Source organism: Rhinolophus ferrumequinum, chromosome 2 (genome assembly GCF_004115265.2).
Source record: "Rhinolophus ferrumequinum isolate MPI-CBG mRhiFer1 chromosome 2, mRhiFer1_v1.p, whole genome shotgun sequence".
Lineage (NCBI taxonomy): Eukaryota > Metazoa > Chordata > Mammalia > Chiroptera > Rhinolophidae > Rhinolophus > Rhinolophus ferrumequinum.
This window is the reverse complement of record NC_046285.1, coordinates 53,910,651-53,936,152: the sequence shown is the minus strand read 5'-3', so window position 1 is coordinate 53,936,152 and position 25,502 is coordinate 53,910,651. Positions and strand designations below refer to the sequence as shown.

Below are 25,502 nucleotides of genomic sequence, written 5' to 3'. Positions count from 1 at the left end.
TGGAAAGTGGTCTAGAAATGCAAACACTTTCATCTCAGCTGCCATTCCAAAATAAGGTTAAATATGTCTTTAGAAATCTTTGAATAACAGTGCTTTTACATGGGGGATAAATATTTGACTTTTATGAAGTTTCTGCATTATTCTTAAGCACATAGACCCGGGCATATGGTCTCCCAATGTTTGACAAATGCCAGGACCCAACTGGAGATTGAAAACTGCCACCCAAACTTAGAAAATCAGGGTCACACGACATTAGTTGAAAACTTCAGTGTCATCTAGTAAATGGCACAATCTATGCAACATGCTGCTTTTAAATGCACTAATAGGGTATCACTATAAAATGGGCATAGAGAAAGAAACACAATCGTTGTTGTTAAATTATTACAGCTTGTTTTCTACTGTATATAATGTATGTTTTCTTAAAAAGTAAAAAATTACATTTTCCAGCTAATTAACAGCAGGTAGAATTTTAGACATGTTACAAATAATTCTCCACTGGCACATATTTATTCTAAACAATGTTTAGATCATACATTCTTTGTTTACCTATTGAGAACATTACAGCATAAAAGGAACATTTTTTAAACCGGCTATTTTCCTCTGATAGGAGCATTCATTACATCAGTTCCATCAGTTTAAAAATGCATATGTATTTTCCTGATACTAATAAAGTAACAGTAACAGGAGGTGATGCCCATCTTTCCTTGAATATAAGTAGTAGTTGGCGTTCCATTTAATGGCAAAAAGTTTTATCCTCCAGGTCAGAATACGGGGAGTGGGAGAGAAAAATCTTTCCCTGACCTCTATGAATGACCAGCTGGGAAATAAAACAGCCATACAAGCAGCGCTTGGACGACTCCAGAGAGAAGGTTCTGGAGATAGCTTCTCAGGATGGAAGTCCAGGTACCTCCGTGAAGACCACGGCAGAGCTCTGGGGCAGCAGGAAGCCCGCTGACCTGAGTCCAGCACAAGCTTCCTTTTCCTTCTCAGCAATTCCATCCAAGGCTGAACTCCAGGTCAGGACATTTTTCTCAGCAAGGTAATGACCTGATCCAATATAATCAACACTTAGCTATGACCAGCTAAGTGTGAATAAGCTATGGGCTTAATCCTCCCAGGAAGTGTTACAAAACAGTCACCCTAAAGAAACCTGCAATCAGTGGTGTGAAAACGAGTACACGCGTGCGTGTGTAAGAGGGGGTGCAAGTCATTAGGAGCTCTTCACCTAACCCCAGAAGCCTCCTCCCTGCTTCCTCACAGCTGCACCTGAAAGTAAAACCAGCCATGCATGCCTGCCTCTCGTGTCCTCTGAAATAATTCTGTACATTTCAGGGATATTCTTCCTTTTAAAATGTCTGGTCCTGATTGACTCCATCCACTCTAAAACCAATCTTTTCTTTTCCTATTTGGAACTTCCATTTCAGATGAGAAAGGCAGAGGGTAGAAAATAATCTACTCTTACAATATGGGAAACCAGGGCCCATCGGTGAATTGAAAACTTGTTGAGTCACAGCCTGTAAATTCCCACCCCCCAAAAAATCTGTTATAAGTAATGTTGAAAGTATGACTCCAATCTTAAGGCATCTTATGTTGTACTTGAAACAGAAGTGATTTTAACCAATCTTCTGGATATCAGAAGAAAAGGTTAGCAGTTCAAAGATTTTCTAAGTTTCAGACAAGGAAAGGTATCAGACGACATCCTATTTCTAGCAAGCGTCAACAATTTCTGGCCTAAGAGTCTCAGGCTCATGGCACTGATAGCAAATTCCAGGAATTAAAAAAGAATTTTAAAAGGACTAGATCCTGGGGGCCTCTGAACTTTTTAAATTAAGTACAATCGAGAATTTGTGGTGTTCTTCACTAGGATTAGCGATGGCAAAAGGAAGGGGAAAAAAAGTGCCAAGAAGATCACAGAAACTAGGTTCGTATGACACCTGTAATGAAATTTTGTGGGAAAGCACAGCATTTAAAATATCATAAATATTGCTAATTGTATTTGAGATGCCAATTCAAAACACAGTTATGGCAGTTTATAGTTGACTTTAAAGGTAGCCAACGCCTTTGAATATGCTTGCTACTTCAGTGGTGTATAACGATTTCTTTTAACCTAGGAAGTTTCGCATAATGATCAAAGCATAAATCTTAAGACTTTACCAGGTACATATTTATTAGTTAGAGAGGCTATAATATTCTTTGGAATTAATTAAATCAGATAGGAAATAATAGCTTTTAGAAAAACTATATGGATTTTCTTTGATATCTACCCCAAAAGGAAACACACATCAATTTAAATAGTTTAAATACACTGGAATAGTTTGGTACACCAGGTTAACTATTTTGATGAACTGAACCAAGTTCAAACTGCTAAAAGAACTAAGTGTTGACTCATTTAACTAGAAAATCCAGTGGGAGGAGAGGCCTCAGACTTGGCGAGGGGGCAGGGCAGTGTCTGGGGACTCATGCTTTGTTTTGGTTTTCCCCCCCATCTTTCTATAGTATCAACCAATGCCAGTTTCATCCACATGCTGGCTCTAGTCATGATTATGAGATAGCTGTCAGAGCGACAGAGGCCACTGCTTCTTCTTCTTCAGTATCTAGAAGGCATGCCTCTGCCCAGCATCCCAAGCTAGAATCCTGAATACGTCTCCAACTGGAGCAGCTTACATTCCATGCCCAATCCCTGAATAACGATTGTGGCCATTGAAATGGTTACGACAATTGGCCTACACCAATCAGAGTGCAGTCTGGAGCTGGGGATGAAGTCATTTCCCGAGAAGGACATGGATTACGTGGAGGATAGGTAGATACTAGTAGGAAAACTGGGGAAAGGGAAGAAAGAACACTGGGTGTTCACTACATGAACATCTGGCCTCAAAGACAATAGCAATTCCCAATTTTACTGAAAATTACTGTTGGTATTACTAATAAGAAAATAATTTCCAGATTACAAACTAACAATAGCAACAACAAAATTCCAAAGCCAGTATGTTTTTTTATTATCATTGTTTTTGTGTTTGACTGGAGATGGTTGAAGGATTTCATTTTCATTTATAAGCATTACATTAATTCCCATGCAAAAACCCAAGACCGACCACATATGCCTGATTTCAATTGGCCAAAAGAGAACCTTCAAGTCTGGACATTCAAGATCAAAACTAAAATGTTGCTTGACCTTTTCCAACAGCAGACATCATTGTAACCCTTTGAGAGATCAGAAGGCTCCCTGACCTCTCAAACACGTTTGCCATGAGTCCATACCAAAACAGGAAGCTAATGCTTGTGGCACCAAAACCTGGCAAGTAATTCATTCATGAAAAGAGGATACCGTGACACCAAGGCTGCCACCCCACAGACATGTCCTGGTTCCTTCTCTATAGCGAAACCTGCTTTTGAACAGGTATCTTCTATTTGGGGATTATAAATTCTTCCTGCCAGTTTTCCTTAAAACTCTTACAAGCAAAGAAACTTTACAAAAAAGCTTATCTCTCTAACCCCAAAGAAAGACGTACAAAGACCTATTCTATCAAGTATATATTTTCCCCAGCATCAGGTAAAGTCCCTTAGCAGGTGTAAAGCTTTAAAAACTTCTCTCAGTAAGATAGGAACCAGGAATATCAAAGAGGGGACAATAGGACCCCACAATTAAAGCAGAACTGAACAGATGTAAAGAATCATTCTATTGATTGAAAGAAACGGGCTACATGAAAAAAAATGACAGCATTTCAACAGTGGATGTCAATTTATATTGAAACACACACATTGGAACTCTGACAATGGCAAAGATTTCATTAGTGCAAATAACAATTATAATGGTATGTTCTTTAACAGGATTTAAATAAGGCTTCAAATAATTACACTCACTAAAACTACCATTTGGAAACCTTAATTCTGTTTAGAAAGTTGTCAAACAAACCTTCCAAACCATCCAAAGTTCCGATTTGAGGACAATTACATTCAATGAAGATGCTTCAAAACACAATTTGTAGCATTATCACTTTCAGAGTCTACATTGTAGGGTGGAAAGGGGAAAAGTACCCTGGACACTGGTCAAAAGAACTCAATCCAGCTACTATACCAGGTAGTTCCCAGGTTCAGATGATTCTTACATATCTGTCATGATGAAAGCTCATTTTTTTTTTTAAAAAAAAGACAAAACAAAAAAAATAATCCTTAAGTGTCAGAGATTTGTTTCCCCATCCCTAGTAACAAATCTGTACAAAGTATAAAACAGAAAAAAGCAAGAGAATTCATGGGCAATTTCACCTATGGCTCACGTTCTCCTTTAAAACAAAACAAAACAAAAAACTGTGTGACAATAACTACAAAAAGTAAACAACAAAACCAGAGGAAGAGTATGAAATAGTAACATACTGCTTCAGAGCCTGCACCATCCTGCAGAAACAGGAGACTTAAAATGTGTTCTTAACAGATCCAATCCAGGCTGGATATGTAAAAAAAAAAAAAAACCAAAAAACAAAAACGGAAAGACAGCATCACAAACCACACCACACACTGAGAGTTTTAGAATCAGGAAGGGGAAAAAAAAAACAAAGAGGCAGCAAAATGCTCAGAAAATTTATCATCGATTCTGAAATGGGGCCTTGTGACATCATCAGGATTAATAAAGACAGAGATAGACTTCCCCGGGTTCTCAGTCACAAGCTGCTGCAGTTTTTTTGGCCAAACGGTCATCAGGCTGGCTGGGGTCGCCTCCGTCGGACTGCGGGGAGGGGATGCTGGTGGTGCTGCCTCGCCTCTGGAGCTCCAGCGTTAGGCGGTTGGCTGCCTTGACGTGCTCGATGGCGGTGCGCAAGTGCTCTGCGGGGTCTGAGCGGACGGAGGAGAGCTTCCTCGCGTGGAGCATGACCGTCTCCTCTGAGAGGTGCTCCAGCATGTTGCACTGAGGGATGAAATAATTGGGGCACATCTTGTTGACCAGACAGTGTTGCAGATCATCGATGAGGCCCAGCAAAAAGTGGGCTGCATAGTCTTCTTGAGCCAAGTAGTTGGCAGGAAGTCGGTCGCAGGCCCAGAGCATCATGCTCCGCAGGTGATAGGGACTAATCGCCTTGGGCCGGGACAGGAGTTTAATGATGATGGCTTTGCAGGCCTGGTAAGCCTGCATGAGGCTGCTAGAGATGCACTTCTTCAACTGCACCTCGCTCCTGGCAAAGGACAGCCGCCACTCATTGTCCTTCTTACCCTTGAAGGAGCAAGCAGGCACCAGGTAAAACCCACTGATGACCTCTTCCTCAGTGATCTTCCCATCCCAAAAGTGGTTCTCCATGAGCCAGCTCTGGGCTACTGCAGGCCAACCTTTGAAAGATACCACAGGGACAATATCGTACAACATGCGACTGCTCCCTACACCCAGAATGATGGAGATGATGGTCCCATTCTTTTCTACCTTCTCCACCTTTGGCATCCCTCGCTGGGGCTTCTTCTGTATCTCAGATAAGACGATGCTGATGGAGTCATAGAACCAGTCGGCCACTTTGGTTGGGGAGAAGAAGTAGTTGGTGGCACCGTTGATGTGATCTACGATGGTACAGCAGTCTTTCCATTTACTGATCGTACCTTCATCAAAGAGCCGCAGGCTCAGCCAAGAGTGGCACAAGGCTGAGTGGCGCATATCAAGTGTCACAGGCTGATTACGGTCATGCAGCTTAAGAGCTGGCACTAGAAGGGTGAAGTCCATATCGTAGTCAGTCCCCCGGGCATAGACGTTGAGCTCATCTAAGTCCAGGTCCACCACACCTTCCCGGACTCCTCCAGAGAGCAACAGGTACTCATTGGCCACTGGAAGTTTTTGGTCCAGCTTTTGCACCATTCCTAGAAATAGAAAGAGAAAACGCTATTACAGGAAGCACAAGAGTCTTATGCATCAATATAGAATGTGCCGAGCTTCCAAAACCACTATATATTATCAGTACAAAACCAGATCTCATATTCCGGCACAAACCCAGCTAATAGCACTTTATTCTTTCTCTTCAGTGCTCCAATCCATCCTTTTTCAAGCGGGAGAATCATGATCGATTTTTCTCTCACAGTAATAGCAGTGTCATTTTCCATCATAAACCAGGGCTCCTCCTCTCCCAGTCACCACTTTGGTTAATGGTATTGCCATCCACTCAGTCACCCAGGCTGAAAACTTCAGTGAGCTTCAACTCTTCCTTCCCCGCTGTCCATCTCTGCTGCGATCCCATAAAGCCAGGCTCTTCCTTCTCTTGCCGAAGCAATCTCCCTCCCCTTGGTGCTCCCTGCTTAAAACCTTTCTCTGTACCAGTCATTCTCAATGTGGGCTGTGGACATTGAAAGTGGGACACTTTCAGGGTGCGGTGAGGTCATAATTCTTTTCATAATACTACTAATGCACTGTCTGCTTTTTTCACTGGGTTGACACTTGAACTGATGGTACAAAAGCAATGGAGGGCAAAACCATTGATGCCTTATCATTCGTCAAGACAGTGGTACCAAACTGCTCTACCAGTCATTCGATTCGTTAGCACTGATATGCACTAGCATTAAAAAAAAGAAGAAGAAGAAGAAGAACATCCAGGTTCACTAAAGAAAATCCTGACTGGAAAAAAAAAGGATTAGTTTTATTAAATTGCAACTCTTAAGCCACCTTTCTTATATTCTGCGTGATGAAAATAGGAAGTAACCCTAAAGGACTTTTCTTCATGTTGAAACACAAAAGCTGTCTTTAAGAAAAGCACTCATGTGACTCTTTGAGGTGTGGGCTAACTTAGCTGCTTTGTTCACAGAATCACATTTTTACTTTCAAGAACAGCTGATAAAATGTGGGTATTCAGACTTGGGTATTTGATAGACATTTTTGTAAAAAATGACCACAATGAGCCTGTCTTCATGAAAACAAAGGAAAAATTCATTGGCAATGAGAAAATACTGGAGCTTTCAAGAAAAAAATGAATTTTAGAACACTCATGTCCTGCACCACGAGCTTAACATCTCCCCAAATTGTATACTTTTTTGATGACACTGGTGATAACATATGGGATTTTTGGATGATACTGTGAGCTCTTTGAGAGTGAGAACCGGTCTCCAATAGGTACTAAGCAGGCATGAGGTCTGCACCCAGTAGGCACACAGCTGAAGATATGCCTGAATGGCAAAGGAATAGGTAGAACTAGAGGGCTTACACACGAAGTGCTTAAATAAAGGCCAGACATAAATGACTGTTCTGTGAACAAATACACAAACTTACCCTCCCTGCCTCCTTTTTATTATACAGTCACTTGTACTTCATTATCTGACAAACTACCATCATCACTCTCTGTAACTTATTTAACAATTTTTCCTCGAAGAGAGCAAAGAACTACCACAAACCACAATTCCATTATTCATTGTAATTACCTTTAATCAACAATTTGTTATGCATAGAACAATCCCAAGGCAAATAAATAAGCCACGTATATGTGTTTATGCTACCACTATATTTCAGAACTTAACTCTCATTTATAAAAATGTGTTTTTACATTCTTTAAACTCCTATTTTTCAAACCACAGTAACCATGAAAAAGTCTTTTGTTTAGTATCATTTCCTTCCACACAGATTGAAATATAGAGCAAGCTATCACTTTCTTTTTAAAGCAATCAATAAGTTACCAATGTTAGAGAGTCAACAATTTATCAAAAAGAAAATCTAATGTACCTGAGTTTTGGGGCTGTTTTTCACACCAACTGTGCTGTGATGTGCCACCCAGATCCCTCTTCAACAAAGGAACTTCTTGTCTCAGCTGCTAGGAGTGCCGTCAGTGCAATCCCTTAAGGACTGTCTCAGCTGCAAAGAGCCACCTCAACCAAGGTTATGTCCTGTGGTTGGGGTGCAGGTGGAGGGTACATATCCAATAATTGATCAATGTAGGAGTGCCCCAGTTCAGGATACTTTAGAGTCATTTGAATCCAGAGTTCCCAGAGAGGCCAGCTGAGGCTGACACTGGGCCTGCAGGGAAACCCACCTTCTCCTTCTGCCTGATCCTGCTTCCTCCCCTACCTTCCACAGGTGCTGACTCCTAGGGTGCCCTTTAATAGACATCCTAACTCCATTTCAGGGACTGCTTCCTAAGGAACCCAACCTAGGACAATAACATACTACCCAAGAAAAACAGCCATCACTACAACTCAGCGTGGGACATTTATTTTCATTTTAAAAGTGTTTTTTTAGAGGCCAAAATTGCAATCAGGATTTAAAATTACATAAACACCAGGACAAAGACTCCTTTCTTAATTGTCATCATGTTTCAGTATAAACCTCATCTTCACAATGTTGCAAATGCTGCCACCCGAAGTTGTAGCTTCACTATGGAAGGAAAGACTGACTTCTCAAAAGCCACAGTAGGTTGTGAAAAACACTGTCATTCTTTTATAGACTTACATGGAGGTATAGTTACTATAAAAGAGAAAGATTTGATACTGAAATAATTTATTCGTCATTATTTCAAATATTCTGGCATTGGAGTGCCATAAATATAAATGGTTAGTAAATAACATCTGACTTGATTAGAAGTGGTATTGTTATTTGGGTACTGTTATTTGTTTTCCTCTCTTAGGCATAAATAACTCAATAATCTATACATCCTTTTGCATAGATAGGATCAAACTGGCTCTGAGAGCAGTAGCTGGAACATGTCAATAGAGTCAGAATAACTTGTGTATTAACAGGCTGGAGATAGATAATCTGTTTACAAACGTACCTCTGAATTTTGCCTTAGATTGTCACAGTTTTGTTTGGATAGTCAAAGGTGACCAAAAACTAAAACTCCCTTCTGCCCTCTGCTGGATTAAAGAAGTTATAATGTGTTTTCACTTGTGGCTGCTCTACACACTGAACTATTCTTTCCTCCCAATTGCTGCTCAGGCACCAAGTTAAAACGCTGGTTCTTCTTCAGAAGAGCTGTATCAAGCATTTGACAAAATGTTCAGGAGTTAGGGTAATTTTGGATACTTCTTATTCCTTTAAAGTTAGGGTAATTTTGGACAGTTTTTATTTCTTTGCTGCAGAGAGAACTGCAGCAGTCAAGAGAATATGGTTGAGGCTCATTTGCTAAGCTCCTAGAAGTTAGAAAAGTACCTAAAGCCACATCATTCTGGAACCTAATCCCTTGTGATATCCACATTTACATTTAGCCTGCCAGAGGAGCCCACTGGTCTGCAGCTTTACAAATGATTTGGTAACACAAACTGGAGCCTTCCCCAGCAGTACACAAACTGAAATGCCTTCCTTGAAAACTTCCCTGGGTTAAGTTTAAGTGAAAATGAGCTGACATCAGCTACCACAGCAGATGGATTGCCACACAACTAAAACACAGCTAGGGGCTGGGAGGGAAAAAGAGGAGGAAAAAATTCAATTGTACACTTCGGCTGTAGGCATCAGTGCCAGTAAGTGCCACCTCCGAATTGACCCGAGGATTTCTGTGTAATTTCAGGAGGGTAAAAGCCAATGATTCTGGCTGTTGAGCTATCAGTAAATTATCCAAAGCCATGAGTGGAAACAAAAGGAAGATGCACACACACTACTGAGCTTTCAGCAGCAAAAAAAAGGAGGCACGAAGAAAGAGCTTATCCCTGTAAGTGGGTCTCTTTTTTTCATGGAAGCATTGGCATAGGTCTGCTCTTAAAACACAAAGTAAATCTGCCTCAATTCCTGTAACTAAGTCCTTGATTTCAGTTTATTTCATAGTTTCTACTTAAGAAGACCTTAATATTTCTGGGGCCTTGAGTTGAAGTGGGTGAGTTCCACATCACCCACTTAGTTCTTTGATGCTTATCTTTAGAATATCAAGTACAAAATGGAACTCTGTCCCCGACTCCCTTATATTCTAGCAAATAAAACTGTATCACATTCCACTGAATAATATAATATAATATATCAGGTCTTATATTAATTTTTGCTCCAAAAGATACATTAGAACTGATGGTCCGGCGAGGTGTTATTTTCGGGGAAACACGGTATACAGATGCCTTAAAACAAAATTAAGACAAAAAAACTCTTACCTATGTTGACAGGAGAAACATCTATCGAAGAAGTAAAACTTTTATGTCTTGTAATTAAAGTTATAGAACTAGATAATTTTTATCTCTCTACCTATCTTTGACTATGTATATAAAAAAGATTTCTATGTAAATCAAAAACACCTGACTATCTCAATATTTGCTGTTTCATAAAAATGTGTTATCTCTTTTGCGCCAACTCATGTGGCACACCAGTAACAGTGCCTTATCATGGCAATGATTCTTAATGGTAGGAAGGGAACAGAATGGGACAATGCTGCCGAAGTCCTTCCGTGAGTCTGATACATCCCCCAGGGGAACAGTCTCCGTGGCTGTTGATAAACAATATAAAACCTTTCGATAACAAACATTATGATTTGTGTTTCAAAGGGGTAAGTATTTTTGACAAGCTTACTTCTGAGAACATTCTGAGAAGGAGGCATGGACATTGTCTTCTAACAATGTCACCACCAATTGATGGGATTTTTAATGACTCCAGTTTGGGGAAGATTTTAACATTTCCCTCATTCATGGCCAGAAATCATATACATGAGCTCCCTCATTTTAGTATATGTGCTGCGGAAGCGAGCACAGCTCCCTCATTTTATAGGTGAGAAAAGCTGAGGTTCAAAGAGGAGAAATAACTCATTCAAGGTCAGCACCTCAGCGACAGAATGACAACACTGTCTTACTCCCATGTTTGTGGCGAAGGTCAGAATGTCACATACATATTGTTCTGCCTATGACATGACCTCATTTGCCATGAATGCGGAATGGCTTAGAAAGGAAGTAGCAAAGGTCTCAAGGCAAAGTGCCAGCTCTGTGCTTTCGTTGGTCAAAGTATTAGTGTGACCTTGGGAAAGCGTCAGAATATGTCCACCATCCACGTTTATCATAAGTCAGGACAGACCTACTCTGAACTGCAAGAAGTGATTAGTACTATATTCCCAAATAAATATACTATAATACACAGGAAATACAGAAGACACTAACAGAACTTCCCAGCTTTTCAATAATCTGCTGGTGATCATTAGTACTAACACTTATAGTAATATGTCTTATAAATCAGTCTGTTTTACTTGGCATAATTTCTGAGATAACTGCATGTAACTTTATTTAAATATTTTAGAAAACTGATTAATTCATGTATGGTAATGACTTGTTGACCAAATATGTATGTGTGTGTATGTGTGTATGTGTGTGTGTGTATTTGCCGTGTGTGCGTGTATACATAGACATACAGAGGGTGACAAAAAATGGATATACATTTTAAGAAAGGAAAAAACTGCATTAAAATTGTAATACAATGAATGACGTTAGCATTCCTTTGATTAACACCATCTTTTGAGTGAACGTCATACTACACATTGCTACTGTAATTCCACTTCGAAAAGTAATACACAGATAACATCTCTTAAACTGTGTACATTTTTGGCATCCCCAATATATCATATATATACATATATATATATACATATATACATATATATGTATATATATATATGTATATATGTATATATATATATTTACATATAAATATAAAATATATATTTATATGTAAATATATTATATATAATGTATATTTTATATATATTATATGTATTCTATATGTATGTATATTAATAGAACTGATCCAAAAGACACCTCCTCAAGAAGTCTCCCTTGCTCCATTCCCATTAGGACACTAATATGTGTACAAGAGCATTGGCATCAAGAGTAAGACAGCTTTGGGTTTGAATCCTGGGTTTGTCACTTACTTACTACTTCAGTAAACCTGGCACATTATTTAACCTCTGAGCTTACAATTCCTCATCTATTTAAAACAAACAAAAACCATAAACCTCCCTTATAGGGTTGATATGAAATGTCTAAGCACATAGTAGATACTCAGTTAAATGTCCCCATACATTCTTCCCTTTTTCCACCACCTATAAAACTAAATTAGCAAAAAAAATACCTATTCCCCAGAGTTGTTTTGAAGATTTAACTGAACAAGATAATCTCATAAAGCTGCAAGGCATACAAAACCTGTAAGGTGAGGGGAAATGAATGGAACATTTCCTAGCCCCTAGCCAGACCCGGACTGCTGCTAGCTCAAGCAAGCCTATCCGGGTGGGGACCACCATGCAGCACGGCACACAGCTTGGCATAGAGGGTGAGCTGGGTTCCAGCCCTTTCTTGTTCCCTCAGAACAACTGCTCTGTGGAATGAACCACCTGCACACCTCTGTGAAGGGTCTTGATCTGAATTCTTACACCAGCGCTTTCTACACCTATTATCATAATGGGCTGTATTCATGACTTATTTTCCCTCTTAAATGATAACAACATAAAGCATTTGGCACAGTAACTGGCAAAGAGGCACAGCAAATGAAAGATACTATCATACTCGATCAACTGTTTTATTACTGCAGTGGCTAATATAGACCTTGGGGTGAGAAGGCAACTACTTGTTGAGTGTATCGTTTGTTTTAGTCGACCTAAATTCCTGATTAACCATAAGCTGGAGATCATGAAATTTGCTATACGGTATAATATGAAATATTGCCAGCATATGTCTATACAATCATTTACTAATAATCCAAAAATCAGGTTGAGGGGAAAAAACCCTCTCCAGTTTTTCATTATTTTCTTTCTTAAAAATCAAAACTTAAAGTTCTACTTTATCAAATTCTACTAAGCTCTTGTGAACAGAATGAATATGAGTTAGGCCTGGATTCAAGTCCAATTCATCCACGAGCAACATAATGAACCACTCTGGGGTTCAGTTTCCTTAAATGGAGTCGGGGAACGACAACTAAAAGTTGTTTGAGTGGCCACAGGAATGAAACAAGAAAATGCACACCAAATTACTTAGTGTGTGGGCCGGTGCTTGCTTACGTGGCAGTTGAAAAATGGAGAGTTCTGGGCACATGCATGCACACGTTATCAACATGCTTTCCCCACATACTAAGTCTTGCCCCTTCCGTTCTAGTTCTTAGGATAGTCTAAAAACGCATGATTTCTGCCAATCGGAACTTACTATCAAGGCTCAAAGGGGAGTCTTATTAGCTCCACCAGCAGTTTCCCACAGCCATTAACAGGGCACAAAAGCTAGAATTTTCAATTTACAAGAAGTGTTCATTTTAGAAGGCTCATTCTTGAACAATAACAAGGGAAAAGCAAGTGTAATGCCAATATCATATCAAATAGTGACATCAGAATACAGTAACGCATCAGTGATGACCAGATTACCTCTCCTGACCTTCCGAAGCAATAAACTTGTGCTGGAGATGTTCAGAATTAAGTCAACTGGTCCCAGTCACCTCTACCTGTGACCCAGCTGCATGTGGTTTACATTCCTTTCTCATTGCATGATGCATATGTCCCATTCTCGTATCTAAAAATAATTAACAATAATCCTATAATTATAGACTTCCCTTGACTTTTCTTTTCTTAATATATGTGAATATGTGAATATGTGACAGATGTGTGTGGAGGAGCCCCTGTTGATGCCCTACCTGTATCCCAGCCTGACCGTGACTTCACTGCACTGGTAGGCAGTTTCCTGCACGCTGGCAGCTTCCTTCCTGAAGGCCAGTGATTCCGCTCCTTTGCCAGAGGGCCCTCTCTGTTCCAGGAACTACCAGGAAGTGCAGGGGAGTTAATGCAGGAGAACTGACATACCTGGGGGCAACCCTCCGGCAAAGGAGAACCAGAGTCAGCAGACAAATGCCCCAGCTTCTCCACACTCTGGTGGGACAATTCTAAGGTGGGTTCTACACAACTTCCTCGGGAGTCCCACAAGAATAATGTACTCATTAGCTCATTAACAGACCCTTGATTGACTTTTCTTGCTTCTTTATTTCAATTGCTCTGCTTCCTTACTGGTGCTAAGTATCACTTCTCAAATTAACTACCACACCAAGGTGGTTCTTGTTTCTAAAACTCTCTCTCTCTCTCACCCCGCCCGCCGTGTGCGCGCCTGTGTGTGTGTGTGTGTGTGTGTGTGTGTGTGTGTGTGTGTGTATTTAGCAGTGGTAGACAGACTCATCTCTGCTAATACTTCTGGATGGAATCACAACACCTCAGATTATTTGGCTATGAGAACAGAAGCATAAGCTGATGGTACTGAATTACTTGCTCTTCCCCATATCAAGTCATAGATCTAGTGTATGTTTTATAAAACTGATCTGAGCACTGTTCTCAAAAAGAGTTCATCAGCCTCCTCTAATCAGCAAACGTGTTTTCCAGTGCATTTCCATTTAGCACCTTGCCTATTCATTTTTTTTTGCTTTGCTAATCTCCCAGTTCTCATTTTCCAAAGGACATTCTAAATCTTCTTCCAATTCTGGAAAACTTTGGAGAGATGAAAATTCATACATTACTTATGAATCGGCATTTCTTTGCCAAACTACAAAGAAAATAATGGGGAGAAAGCTTTGAGGAAAAAAAGTAAAAAAACAGGTGAGCTTGGCTTCCCAGTTTACTGCAAAAACCAACAATGGAATGTTGTTCAAATGGACCCTCGTTGTTCAGCTATAAATGTCTCAAGCAAAATTCAAAGACCAAAATACCATTTCTCACTTAGCCTTCTCACTTAGCCTGTTTGGGATTATTCTTTCTCTGTTTCTCTAAAATGTACAGAAAAAAATCCAAATGACATATTTAATCTCTCCATTCAATGACCTTTGTCCATACTTTCTTTACTGTAGTGCCTAGACCAATTATTAATTATTTGTTGACCTGTCGGTGTCCTGCTAATGATCTGTGGACTATATCCTAACCTAACACAACAAAAGTCAATGGAATGAACAAATAGTTGGTTATAGCCTAAAGACAGTTTATGAAAATCTTCCAAGATGGAAACTGTCAGGATGACAGCGTCAGTCAACCTGACACTGTCATTTCCAAATGTGATGAGGGACTGGAGAGCTATTCTATCTGCAAGCAAGATCATATTACATACCCAGAAGACATAGAAGGGAGAGCCCAGGAGCCTGTTAATGAGTTGACCATAAACTATACGGTAACCACACAAAGACATTTCCTCTTGTTCTCTGAGAATAATTTAACTCTAGGCCATTCCCCAAAGCACCAATTTTCAGCCAACAATCATAGCTGGAGATAAGGAGAAAAACTACAATATAATTACAGTGTGAGCTAAGATTAAGGTCTAATACCTGATTTTTTTAAAAAGGATTATGACGGGGCATTTTTCCTTGAATATGTAAGAACAGACCCTATAGGTTCCATCTCACTAAGCAATTCCCAATAACTGCCACAAGATGGCATGTTCACTCCATTCATTTACTAAGAGATTCTGGCAGGGCTCCAAACCCATAAAATCCTAGAATGAAATCCCTGGGCAAACAGGCTTAGCAAGGAGCTAAGACTTGATAAGACTCTATTAAAAGCATCACCTCAGGGCCTATTTGCCCCCAGGTACCACCCAGTGACTCACAACTTTGCCACTTGGTCTCCCAGAGTAAATCTGGTTAATTCAAGAGCTGACAGGCTCCATCTAGGTTGAACCAAGACTGAAGGTTGCTTTGTCTGGGCAGGCAATATGGTTGACAGTTGATTCTCAAAGTATATTGAAGATTGCAAGACAGAGTTTCAGCTCTCATTTGCTGCAGCTGAGATGGAAAAAAAAATCACGAATAAAGCTTCAAGTGTCAGGAATAAGGGGGACAAAAGGCAGAGGAAACAGTCCTTGATGTTACAAGGTTACGGCATCACTCTTTCTGCAAAACTGTTTGATTCTGACTACAAATAAATGAAATAAACTGTGGGGACAGAGCCAGGAGTGCAGTTTCCAGGCTCTCAGCCTCACGTGGAAAGGTGCTGGCTCAAGTAGTAGATGGCCGTCAGCTGTGGCTACTTGGCCGTCAGCTGTAACCAGTGAGCCATTGGCCACTAATATAACTGGCTACGCTAGCAGAACATGGGGGCTAGCAAGGAGATGGTGGCTGAGCTAGTAAGCGGCAGAGTGAGGGATACGGATCGTGTGGCTCCTGCTTCCTGTGTCTCCAGCCCGGCCACCAGCGAGACTATAGTGGTATGATTCCCCTACCTATGGCTCCGTGGGTGTTCCTTTTTGGCCTCACCATGTCCTGTGTTCTTGTGTGGGGAGCAGGAGCTGAGACCCCGCAGACCGACCTGCATGACACATGGCGCAGCGAGCAGGGTCTCCCGCATGACATACACTAAAAGATTTAGGGGCCAAGATTTTTTAACCTGGCTTCAATCAATAAACACAAAAGAAACATTGCTTTACATTGTATGATATGAGGTCTCGCAGTTCCCAGAGAATGGCCATTTTCTCACTTGTTCCCAGCAATAATCTGTGAAGAACATTATAGTTCTCATTGCACAGATGTGGAAACTGAGGCTCTTGGTGGCCGTCTATCCCACAGAAGTGTACAAAATATCCACATAGTTCTTTCGCTTAAACTTGATTAAAAACTAGTCTGACCACACACAATTATTTTGAAGGAAGCATGTGTCACTTGGATTCTTCACCAGGTTATTAATTTGTTTCTTGCAGGGAAGGCGGAAAGGGTGAGAAAAGGCTGTGCCAGGGGCCATCTATAGACAGTAAACCTAGAGGTCTCACTTACGCCTAGACTGACAGGGGCTATTGATAAGATGCATCTCTTTCCTTATCTATACCAGCAAAATACATATCATTCCTAGAAAAAAACTTGTCTTTAAGTGTCAAATCAATAGTTATTCATCAATTTTCCAGATAGCTCATTGTTGCAGTACCTATTAATAATGATGATCTATACTGTTTTTATCTTCATTCAAATAAATCAGTGTTACTCTAAATACCAATATCCTCAGTCAAGTTTCCAAACAACAAAGCAGTAACATCCCAAAATTCTGCTATTTCAAAAAAGAAGTCAGCTAACAAGTCATAAAAGTTTTTCCATTGTATAAGCTGGAATGTTCCACACAAAATTTCAGATTAGTACAACTACACCCATACCTATAATTTAAGGAAGACTAAGGGAGCAAATAAGTGCTTCCAAGGAAAACTGACATGGGAAAAAGTACTAACAGTCTGACAGACTAATAAAGAGTAGAATCTTCTTCTGAGCCACAATTATCTACCTGATAATTACTTTCAGTGTCTGGGTAAGAAACATACTTTATTGTTTGAGCTTGAACATGTTCACATCAAAAGAAGTCAGACTTAAAAAACAACCAGCCAAAGCCCAATGGGGAAGTTGAAATTTGCAGTTTACAAGCATGAGTAGAATATTTGAAAGAGGGCAAACTGTTGCAGTATTTTTAAATTCAGTTACACAATAAAGAAGGAAAGTCCAAGAGAAAGTCAAAAAGTGAGTTTCTTAAGGCTGAAATGGGAAAGTGACATTTTGGGAGATGGCTTCTTTCTCCTACTTTGCCTCTGCCTTCAAAACAAACAAACAAACAAACAAAAACAAAAACAAAAACAAAAAAGGAGCAAGAATCAGTGGTGTGGGGAATGAAAAAAGGAATTCAATATTCTAGCCAGAAACTGTGAACTAAAATGGTGACTATTGAGGGAGACATGAGAGATTGCTTTATTTTAACCTTGTAATAGTGTTGAAGGATGTTGTTTGAATCAGTTGCCAATTCTGTAACTCTTGGACTCCAGGAAATGAAATTTAAGTTGTATATGTGTACCCCACACAAAAAGTGAATGAATCATAGATTAGTGGAACCAGAACCGCCTTTCAAGGTTGTGTACTCCAACTGCCATGGTCCAGATCGGGTTAAGCCCAAAAGGCAAATGTGACACGTGGCCCAGGTGCGGGGAACAGAATCCAACATCCTGATCCTCAATCCAGGGTTCTTTCCACTCCACCTGCCCATAACCCAGGGTCTCTAACCAAGGGATCTGTAGAAAATATGGGTCATCACATTCCACCCCAGAAGAACCAAAGCATCCTCTCCAAGAAGACGTGTGTTTTAAACCACACATGGGAAATGCTTTAAAAAATTGAAACTGTCTGTTCCCTCCCTCAATTTCAAAGTTTAACTGCATGAACTCAAGAAAGGCAACGTTGTCAAGTTAGAAGAGGTTCACTGTATCAGCAAATCTCTAAAATCTTGAAGAGCTGAGATTACCTATCCTTCAAATCAGGAAAGACAAACTTTGGTGGAACTTTTAGAAACATGACAGTGATTGAGATTCAGGAAAGATATGGCATCTTTCATTCCTCACAACTGGGGGAATACATTCATATTTCCAACCTCCCAGTTCTTCTTTTGCATTGAGTGAAAAAGATGAATTGTTTTGCTCCAGATATTTTTCTGACACCTTATGTCTCCCTCCACCCAGGAGATAGCGGCTGATTTTTGTCCTCTATTCAATCTTAAGCTTGGACAAAAGCAATTGTGTAACCAACCAAGAATCCTTCAGGGCTCTTGGCACACACCACCCATCACTTGGGAGCACGTATGTGGGTCAGTGAGTATCAGCTGTGCGGCGGACTTGGCAGTCAAGCAATAAACCTGTGGTGATGGGCACAATTACAGCTCAGTCCTTGCAACCAAAGATCACACAGTTTGAATAGAAGTGTACAATTTCCAAAGCTATCAACTATTCTGGAAGCGAACTGAGACATGATGGATTAAATACTGATACCCATATTCATATAGTGTCTCTTCCAAAATCCAGTCAGAATAGGTTTTGTAGCTAAGTGGGGAAAAGACGAAATGACAAGCGTTCTTTTAAAAGATGACGCTTGAGAAAGGTCATTAAAGGACTCAAACCCAAGCACAGAGTGAATCTGAGATGCAGAAATCCCATTTTTAAGGTAGTGACAAAAATGACATTTGTGCACAGGTACAAGTCTGGTCATGAGAGGGACTTTCTGATGAAAAATTCCACAATTCCATTTTAAACAGAGAGAGGGGCGTTGTTGGCAAAAAAAGCCTCCAACAAAACTGTAGTGAAGTTTTCAGTGTTTCCACTAGAGGTCATACCTTCCTAATTTTTCTTTTCTGTTGGGCAGGCTCCAACAGAAAAAAATGAAAGGAAAAATGCCTGAAGTTTGGATATAAATATTTTAAATCCATACTTGATTGTACTGATACGCTTTCAAAGTGAGTCAGAAATGGATTTGGGTTTCAGAAACAGTCTTCTCATGGGTGAAGTCCAAATGCTCACCTGCTGTTTACAGCAGTCCTATTGAAATGGTGGGATGTCATACACTCACTGACAAAATTCCATAGTTTGGGGATGAAAAAAGCAAATGGAACAGAAAGATGCCCTAAGAGACAATGTGGATGCTGTGATGGAAATATTATAAATTCAGGGTACAGAAAAGCTTGAATGTGAACCTTACCTTCATGATTTATTAGCTATGTGACATTTGAATAAGTCGAATTTTTTGGAACTTTGGATTCCTCACTTTTAAAAAAATGAGGATAATACCACCTCTTTCAACAGGCTATTATAAGTCGTGACTGGAATAATTACATAAAGCTCTCAATAAAGTGTCTGAAACTTTGCAGATGTTGAGAAAATGTAATTTTCTTTTAAAAATAGTATTCTGTTCACACTTCTCGAGGTCAATTAATCACACTGGTTTTTATTTTGCTGCTTGGCCGTGTGACTTTTTTTTAAAGAAATGTTCCAGTATTTACCTATTCAACCATCTCCCTCCCTCCCTTCTTGTTTTTTTCTCCTTCTGATTTCAGTTTCCCCATGCTTTGTAAGTATCAAGTAATGTGAGTTGAATGAATGAAAGCTCATGAATTCTGCCAGCTTTGTAAGGGACAGAAAACACTTTTAAAGAAAAGTTACCATAAAGTACTTGATTGGTAGGAGTGACAAATGGAGCAAAGGGGGTGGGGAGAAAAGGGAGGAAGAGAAAAAGCCAGATGCATTGATTTTTATGGTCAGTTTTTAATACCATCTTTTCTATTCTCTGATGAATTTGATATATGAGCAAACTGTAGTGAAATCCTGAATACTGAATAGATGCTGTCTTGTTACCACAGTGGTTCTCTAACTAGCATGCAGAGAATCATCCTGAGAAACGATTAAAACACAGATTGCTGAGCCTCAGCCCCCAGAGTTTCTGATGCAGTGGGTCTGGGATGTGCCCAAAGATTTGCATTTCTAGCAAGTTCCCAGGTGATTCTGAGGCTGCTGGTCCAGGCCCACATTTTGAAAACCACATGATCAGCACAGACACAGAATTTATAATTCAACTGTGGGGAAGAAAATGGAATCAGAATAAGAAACCTAGGCTCTAATTCTGATCTGCCATTCATTCACGGGAGAAGGTCACTACCTGCCATGCTTCTGTGTGCTTTACTTGTAAAGAAGGACGATGTCTGTCTACCAGTAAGATCATGTGAAGGTCAAAAGAGGAAGTGGGTAAATTTAAACTGAAAACTTAGCAAATGCTCTGTAAGAACACAGTATCCCAACCAGTAATTCCAAACAGCTGATGACAGTGCATGTGAAGTGTCAACTTGTCTGCATGAGGGGGTGCCCAGATTTCTGGTCAAGTATTTCTGAGTGTGTCTGTGAGGGTATTTCTGGACGAAACTAGAATTTGAACTGGTAGGCTTGGTAAAGTAGATTGCCTTCCCCAAGCCCTTGAGGGCCTGGATAGAACAAACATGGGGAGGAAGCAGGAATTTGCCCCTTTTTTCCTGAAACACTCCAGTGGGAAGATCTCATCTCATTTTTCTCTCTCCCTCAGACTAGGATTTACAGTGCTGGCTCCCCTGATTCTCAGGCATTGGGACTCAGACCAAATTCCACCACCAGCTTTCCTGGGTCTATACCTTACAGACGACAGAGAGGACTTCTCCGCCTCCATAACTGCATGCGCTGATGCCTCATAATCAATCTCCTTTTATATCCTCTTGGTTCTGTTTCTCTGGAGAAATCTAATACACAGAAATTACTTAAAAGATTTTCTAAATATTGGTAAGTGACAATCCTAGGATCTGGCCTGGATTTCACCTGGACACACACGTGTCCTTCCTGGGCCATAGTTTTCCATCTAGCCAGGGGTTTAGAGATAGGATGATGTCTAAGGTCTTTCAAATTTAAAAATGCTATGGTCCTACGACCAGAACACGAGCAGGACTGGAGCTCCGGTGGAAGACCTCTCAACAGAGGGAACACCCTGCTGCCTCCCAGAGCTGAGGGTGAGCTCTTTTATTCTGTCTGCATGGATCAGCCCGCTGTAACCTAAGGGTCACAGACTTTGTCCACATTTCAGTAAAGACCAGTTGCAGAATCCAGGAGTGCCATGACCCCCTCCAGTCCCCAGCAGGAGCCCTCAAACATTCCAAAACCAACCCCACACTGACCGTCATAACCCCAAACAGTAAATGTGTCATCATTACACAGGTACTACCAGAGCCTTCTACCATCCATTCAATTGATAAATGCTTGAGATTCTGCCTCTAAAAGGTCTGCTGCACTGTGCCCTCCCCACACATCCCACTGCCACTAGGTGCCATTGTCACAGTAGAGGTCAATGCCCTCACATTTCTCACAGGAACAAGTGCAAAACCTCTTCATCAGAACCACCACCACCTGCATAAGCTGCCGCAGGATCTTCTTAAAGGATGACTAATCACAGCCTTCCCCCTCTCCTGCTCAAATTCCTTTGATGGTGCCCTCGTCCCGGTAGTCAATGCTTTCCACATTCTGAAGCCAACTTCCATTTCCAATTTTACCTTACTGCTTCTTATGTCCCTCAGTGGCTCTAGCACCAAAATGGAGGCCCCAAAGCATGCCGGTTCTCCAAATATGTCCTGTGCTTTCTGGCTCCCTCTCTCTCTTCTCTTTGCTCTCCATCCTTGCGTGGTGAGATCTTGACAATTCTATTCCTCCTAAAAGCTTTTGCCTCCTAACCCCCCACAATCGCACATACTGTTTCCTGATTAACCTGGTATTTTATGAGATTTGTGGTGCGACGGGTACTGCAGCTTTTTGAGTGCATTCCCATGTCTCACACAAGACCGTGAGTTTTGTGAGCACGGGGATGGAGCCTTCCTTACCTGTGTCCCCCTGAGTTCTCTGTTGGGAGTTAGGCGACTGAGGCCTAGGGCAGCCTGTCCTGATACACAACGTGTCCTTCCAATATGAACTAGCTCGTACCAGACTGGCTAACAGTGGAACACAATAGAAGTAGTGTCAGTACATATGCAGTTTCCCCAGAACATTAATATTTTGTACAACCAAGGAATAACAAGTGAACCAAACATACTCAGTCAGCAGAGTGCAGAAACCCGTGGAGAGACTGATACATGCTTCCTGGCTCAGACTGGCATGTGGTCTGTTATGGAAATGCTGTTTTTTAGTGTGTATTTATTATGACTTTAGTCCATTTTATCCCTGTCTTCAAGGATTTTAAGTAACCCATGCACTGCACGGTTACATAAATGCCTAGACTAGTACTCCACCAACGGATAGAAGTCAGACTACCGGTCAGAAGGAATGACTGCTGATGGCGACGCCCTTCGATACAATTCCCCTGAATGTCAACTGCTCACGCCAGCTCTCGACTAACTAACTGAAAATCTGAGAGATAAGATGCCGCTCCTGTGCCAGAATCTGGAGGTACCAATAGAAATGTTCCTGGGAAGACCGAGCTGACCTGAGCTGACACTAGAATGTGACTCATAGTTTTCCTGGAGAGCTGAGCACGTGTGGAGAGTGCTGGAGCCAGAGGTCGCTGGGCTCCTGAAGAGGGAGAGGACATCTAAAGGAAAAAAGCAAAGAAAGGGGGAAAGGGAAAAAAAGATCAAGAGAGAGGTGGGAATCAACATTTATAGAACATCCACTAAGAACCAAGTATATTATTTGTTAGCTCAGTATCTACATGCAAAAAGCTTTCAGTTTGATGCTTGTCCTCCATTTACATGAAAAGGAAGTCAGGCTCCATGGTGAAGAGATGTGCCTAAGGTAACTAACACTGAGTTGCCCGAGTTCCAAACCCCAGCTTTTCACTGCAGTGCTGGCTTCCCCACTGGGCACGAAGGGCAGAGCCTCCTCTGGAGCCCTGGAAGGAATGGAAGGTGTGGGCCGGTGAGAAGTGTAGGGGAGACTGTGCACCAACTGGGCAGAACCTGGGCCTCCCCCCTCACCCCCACTTCAACCACTTTTGTTTGTTTACATACTGGGCTTCCCTGAGGCTTCTATTTGAAGTAAGACGCGCACGACTTTAAAAGGGAGAGGGGAAGAGGTTTGAATATCACTGCGTCATATCACGCTAGCTATTTCCCAATCCTGCCTCGGGCTGGCCTTCAGCAGAAAAACAAATCAGTGCTTACAGAAGATCTACTCTCTCCAGAACGCCATTGTGAGGTCCACAACCTCACAAAACTGTCTAAAAAGGCTTCCCTCTTTTCTGACTTGACGCGTTCATTTGACTATCTCTACGCCTTTCCAGACATTCCACGGCAGCACAGGAGCTGGAGGAAGCACAGGCAGCTGGGAGAGCATACCTGCCAGTTGTGCAGCTGGTGCTCTGGCAAGAAGCTGTGGACGGACCCCAGACGGGCTCTGAGCCTGAAGCAGGACGCCTGGGCACAGTCCTGGAGTTCCCTGAGAGGGCATCACTTCCCCTCTCCCGGCCATTGCCTTACTACCAAGTGAGCTGGTCAGGCTAGGTGGTCTGTAATGTTCTTTCTGACTTTCAGGAGTCTACACAGAAAGTTTGTGTTTCTGGGTTAAGGGGAAGGAGGGGGAGATGTATTAAGAATGAGTGTGTAGTAAGTCAGAGCTAATAGGTGTAACGCAAATGCCTCACAGACACACGCAGACCCTTCACAGACTATTTCTCTAAAATTCATGAGTACTAAAGAACAGATGGGAGAAGAAAGGCATTCTGAATGCTGATAGAACTTAAGCAGGATGGAACTAAATATGTCTTTAATTCCTCGGAAATAACAACTGCTAACAACACAACAGATAATTGCAGAGCTTTCCAAAGACCTTTGGAAGTCTGGAGTTGAGGCTCTGTGTTGCAGGGAAAAGACACGAGTGGAAGTGTCTTCAAAGTGGTTACAAAGAAAATAACGGGCACTGGATTTATAGCCAGTCTCTGGGCAATGAATGATTTGTCACTTTCTCCTTCTGGTATTGATTCTCGCCTCAGACAGACGACGAATGACTGCTGATGAAAGTGCATACATCTCAGTGACTGCTCGGGCTGGGTTTGCAGCCCTCCTCCAGCATCCTGCACCAGGTTCTCTCTGCAAAGGCCCCACCCTCCGCGGAGCAGCTCAGCTGGCCTTGTCTGCACACATCTGGAGGTACTACCCCGGGGGTACCTATATCGCAGCTTCGCCACCTGTTTTTCATTCCCAGAAATCTATGTAAAACAAACAGAATACGTACTCTGACATTATCCACCCTTCAAATAACAATGTACATATCACTTATTAGAAAATTCTCTTTGATGCTGCTGCCTTCCAGATATTGTTAGTGCCACTATCCAACCACTCCTGGACTTTCATAACACAACCCATTTATTGAGCATCTAGGTTGGTGCAAGGGCTTTTTCTTTTTTTTAATGTATTATCATTAATCTTTATGAGGGCCCTGAGTAGTGTGAAGGAATAGAGACTCTGAAGTTAAATACTTCCGAAAGTTACAGTCTGTGGATCTTACCTTTGAATCCAGGCTTCTGAATCAAAAGACAGTTGACTTGCAAACATCTCACACAGCTATGGGGTGATGCCTATCCACATCTGCATTTCCTGTTCCTCTCACTCATCCTCACAACTCCACTACAGCCCCGGGAGATGGCAAAGTAACTGAAGCTTTCAAACAAGAAATGAAAGAAGCTGGGAGATACAGGGGCAGACAAGGAGAACTGAACCAAGAGACATTTTCAGGCCTGAATTTCCTGTCTTTACACTCTTCATGTGTCTGACATTTTACCAATTAGGCTCAGTGTCACAATTTAAAAAAAAAGAGAACAGAAACTGCCTCTTGGAAGGTAAGGCTCTCGTTACCATTTACTCTGTAGTATAAATGTCTTCAAGCAGAGTGTGCCACTCTCACAGCAGTGGAGAGAGACAGCTGCCTTGCGGGGATGGGGCCTTTGACTCAGAGTGGACTGATTGCTAGATTAACAAGTACCATGGAAGGACCTCCGGAGTGCTGGAAGGCCCTGGGGACAGAAGGGAGAGGCCGGGAAGGACTCAACAGGCAGTGCCAAGGAGATGACTGGTCAATTTCAAAATTCTGCTTAGCTCGCTTCCTCTTCCTTCCTCCTACTAGATAGACTCCTACTCCCCCAAAGACAAGCTAATAAGACAAGTATTACAGCTGAACTGCAAATTGAGTTGAAATGGCACCTGTGAACCCATGCGTTATTTGGACTGTTTTACATGGAAATATGTGATCTGCCTCTAAGCAATCAATACATAGTCATCATATTCCTATACGTGTGGCTACCAAGAGACATTACTCACAGAAAGTCACAAAGAAGCTAATTACGTGTGCCACAAGCTTAATAGTATTAATCC

General features: G+C 41.4%; 1 protein-coding gene across 2 annotated transcripts in view; it reads right to left on the bottom strand.

Annotated features, from left to right (window-relative positions):
* Positions 1-570: 570 nt before the first annotated feature.
* The window catches only part of MB21D2 (Mab-21 domain containing 2), a 105,119-nt gene continuing 80,187 nt past the window's right edge, over positions 571-25,502 (bottom strand). Inside the window, exon 2 of one of the 2 annotated variants that reach the window (XM_033091491.1) lies at positions 571-5,832. In XM_033091491.1, the coding sequence (XP_032947382.1) occupies positions 4,652-5,830 (1,179 nt within the window). In that variant the 5' untranslated portion in view covers positions 5,831-5,832 and the 3' untranslated portion in view covers positions 571-4,651. The remainder of the gene's footprint in view (positions 5,833-25,502) is intronic. The other variant, XM_033091482.1, reaches the window with a different exon arrangement.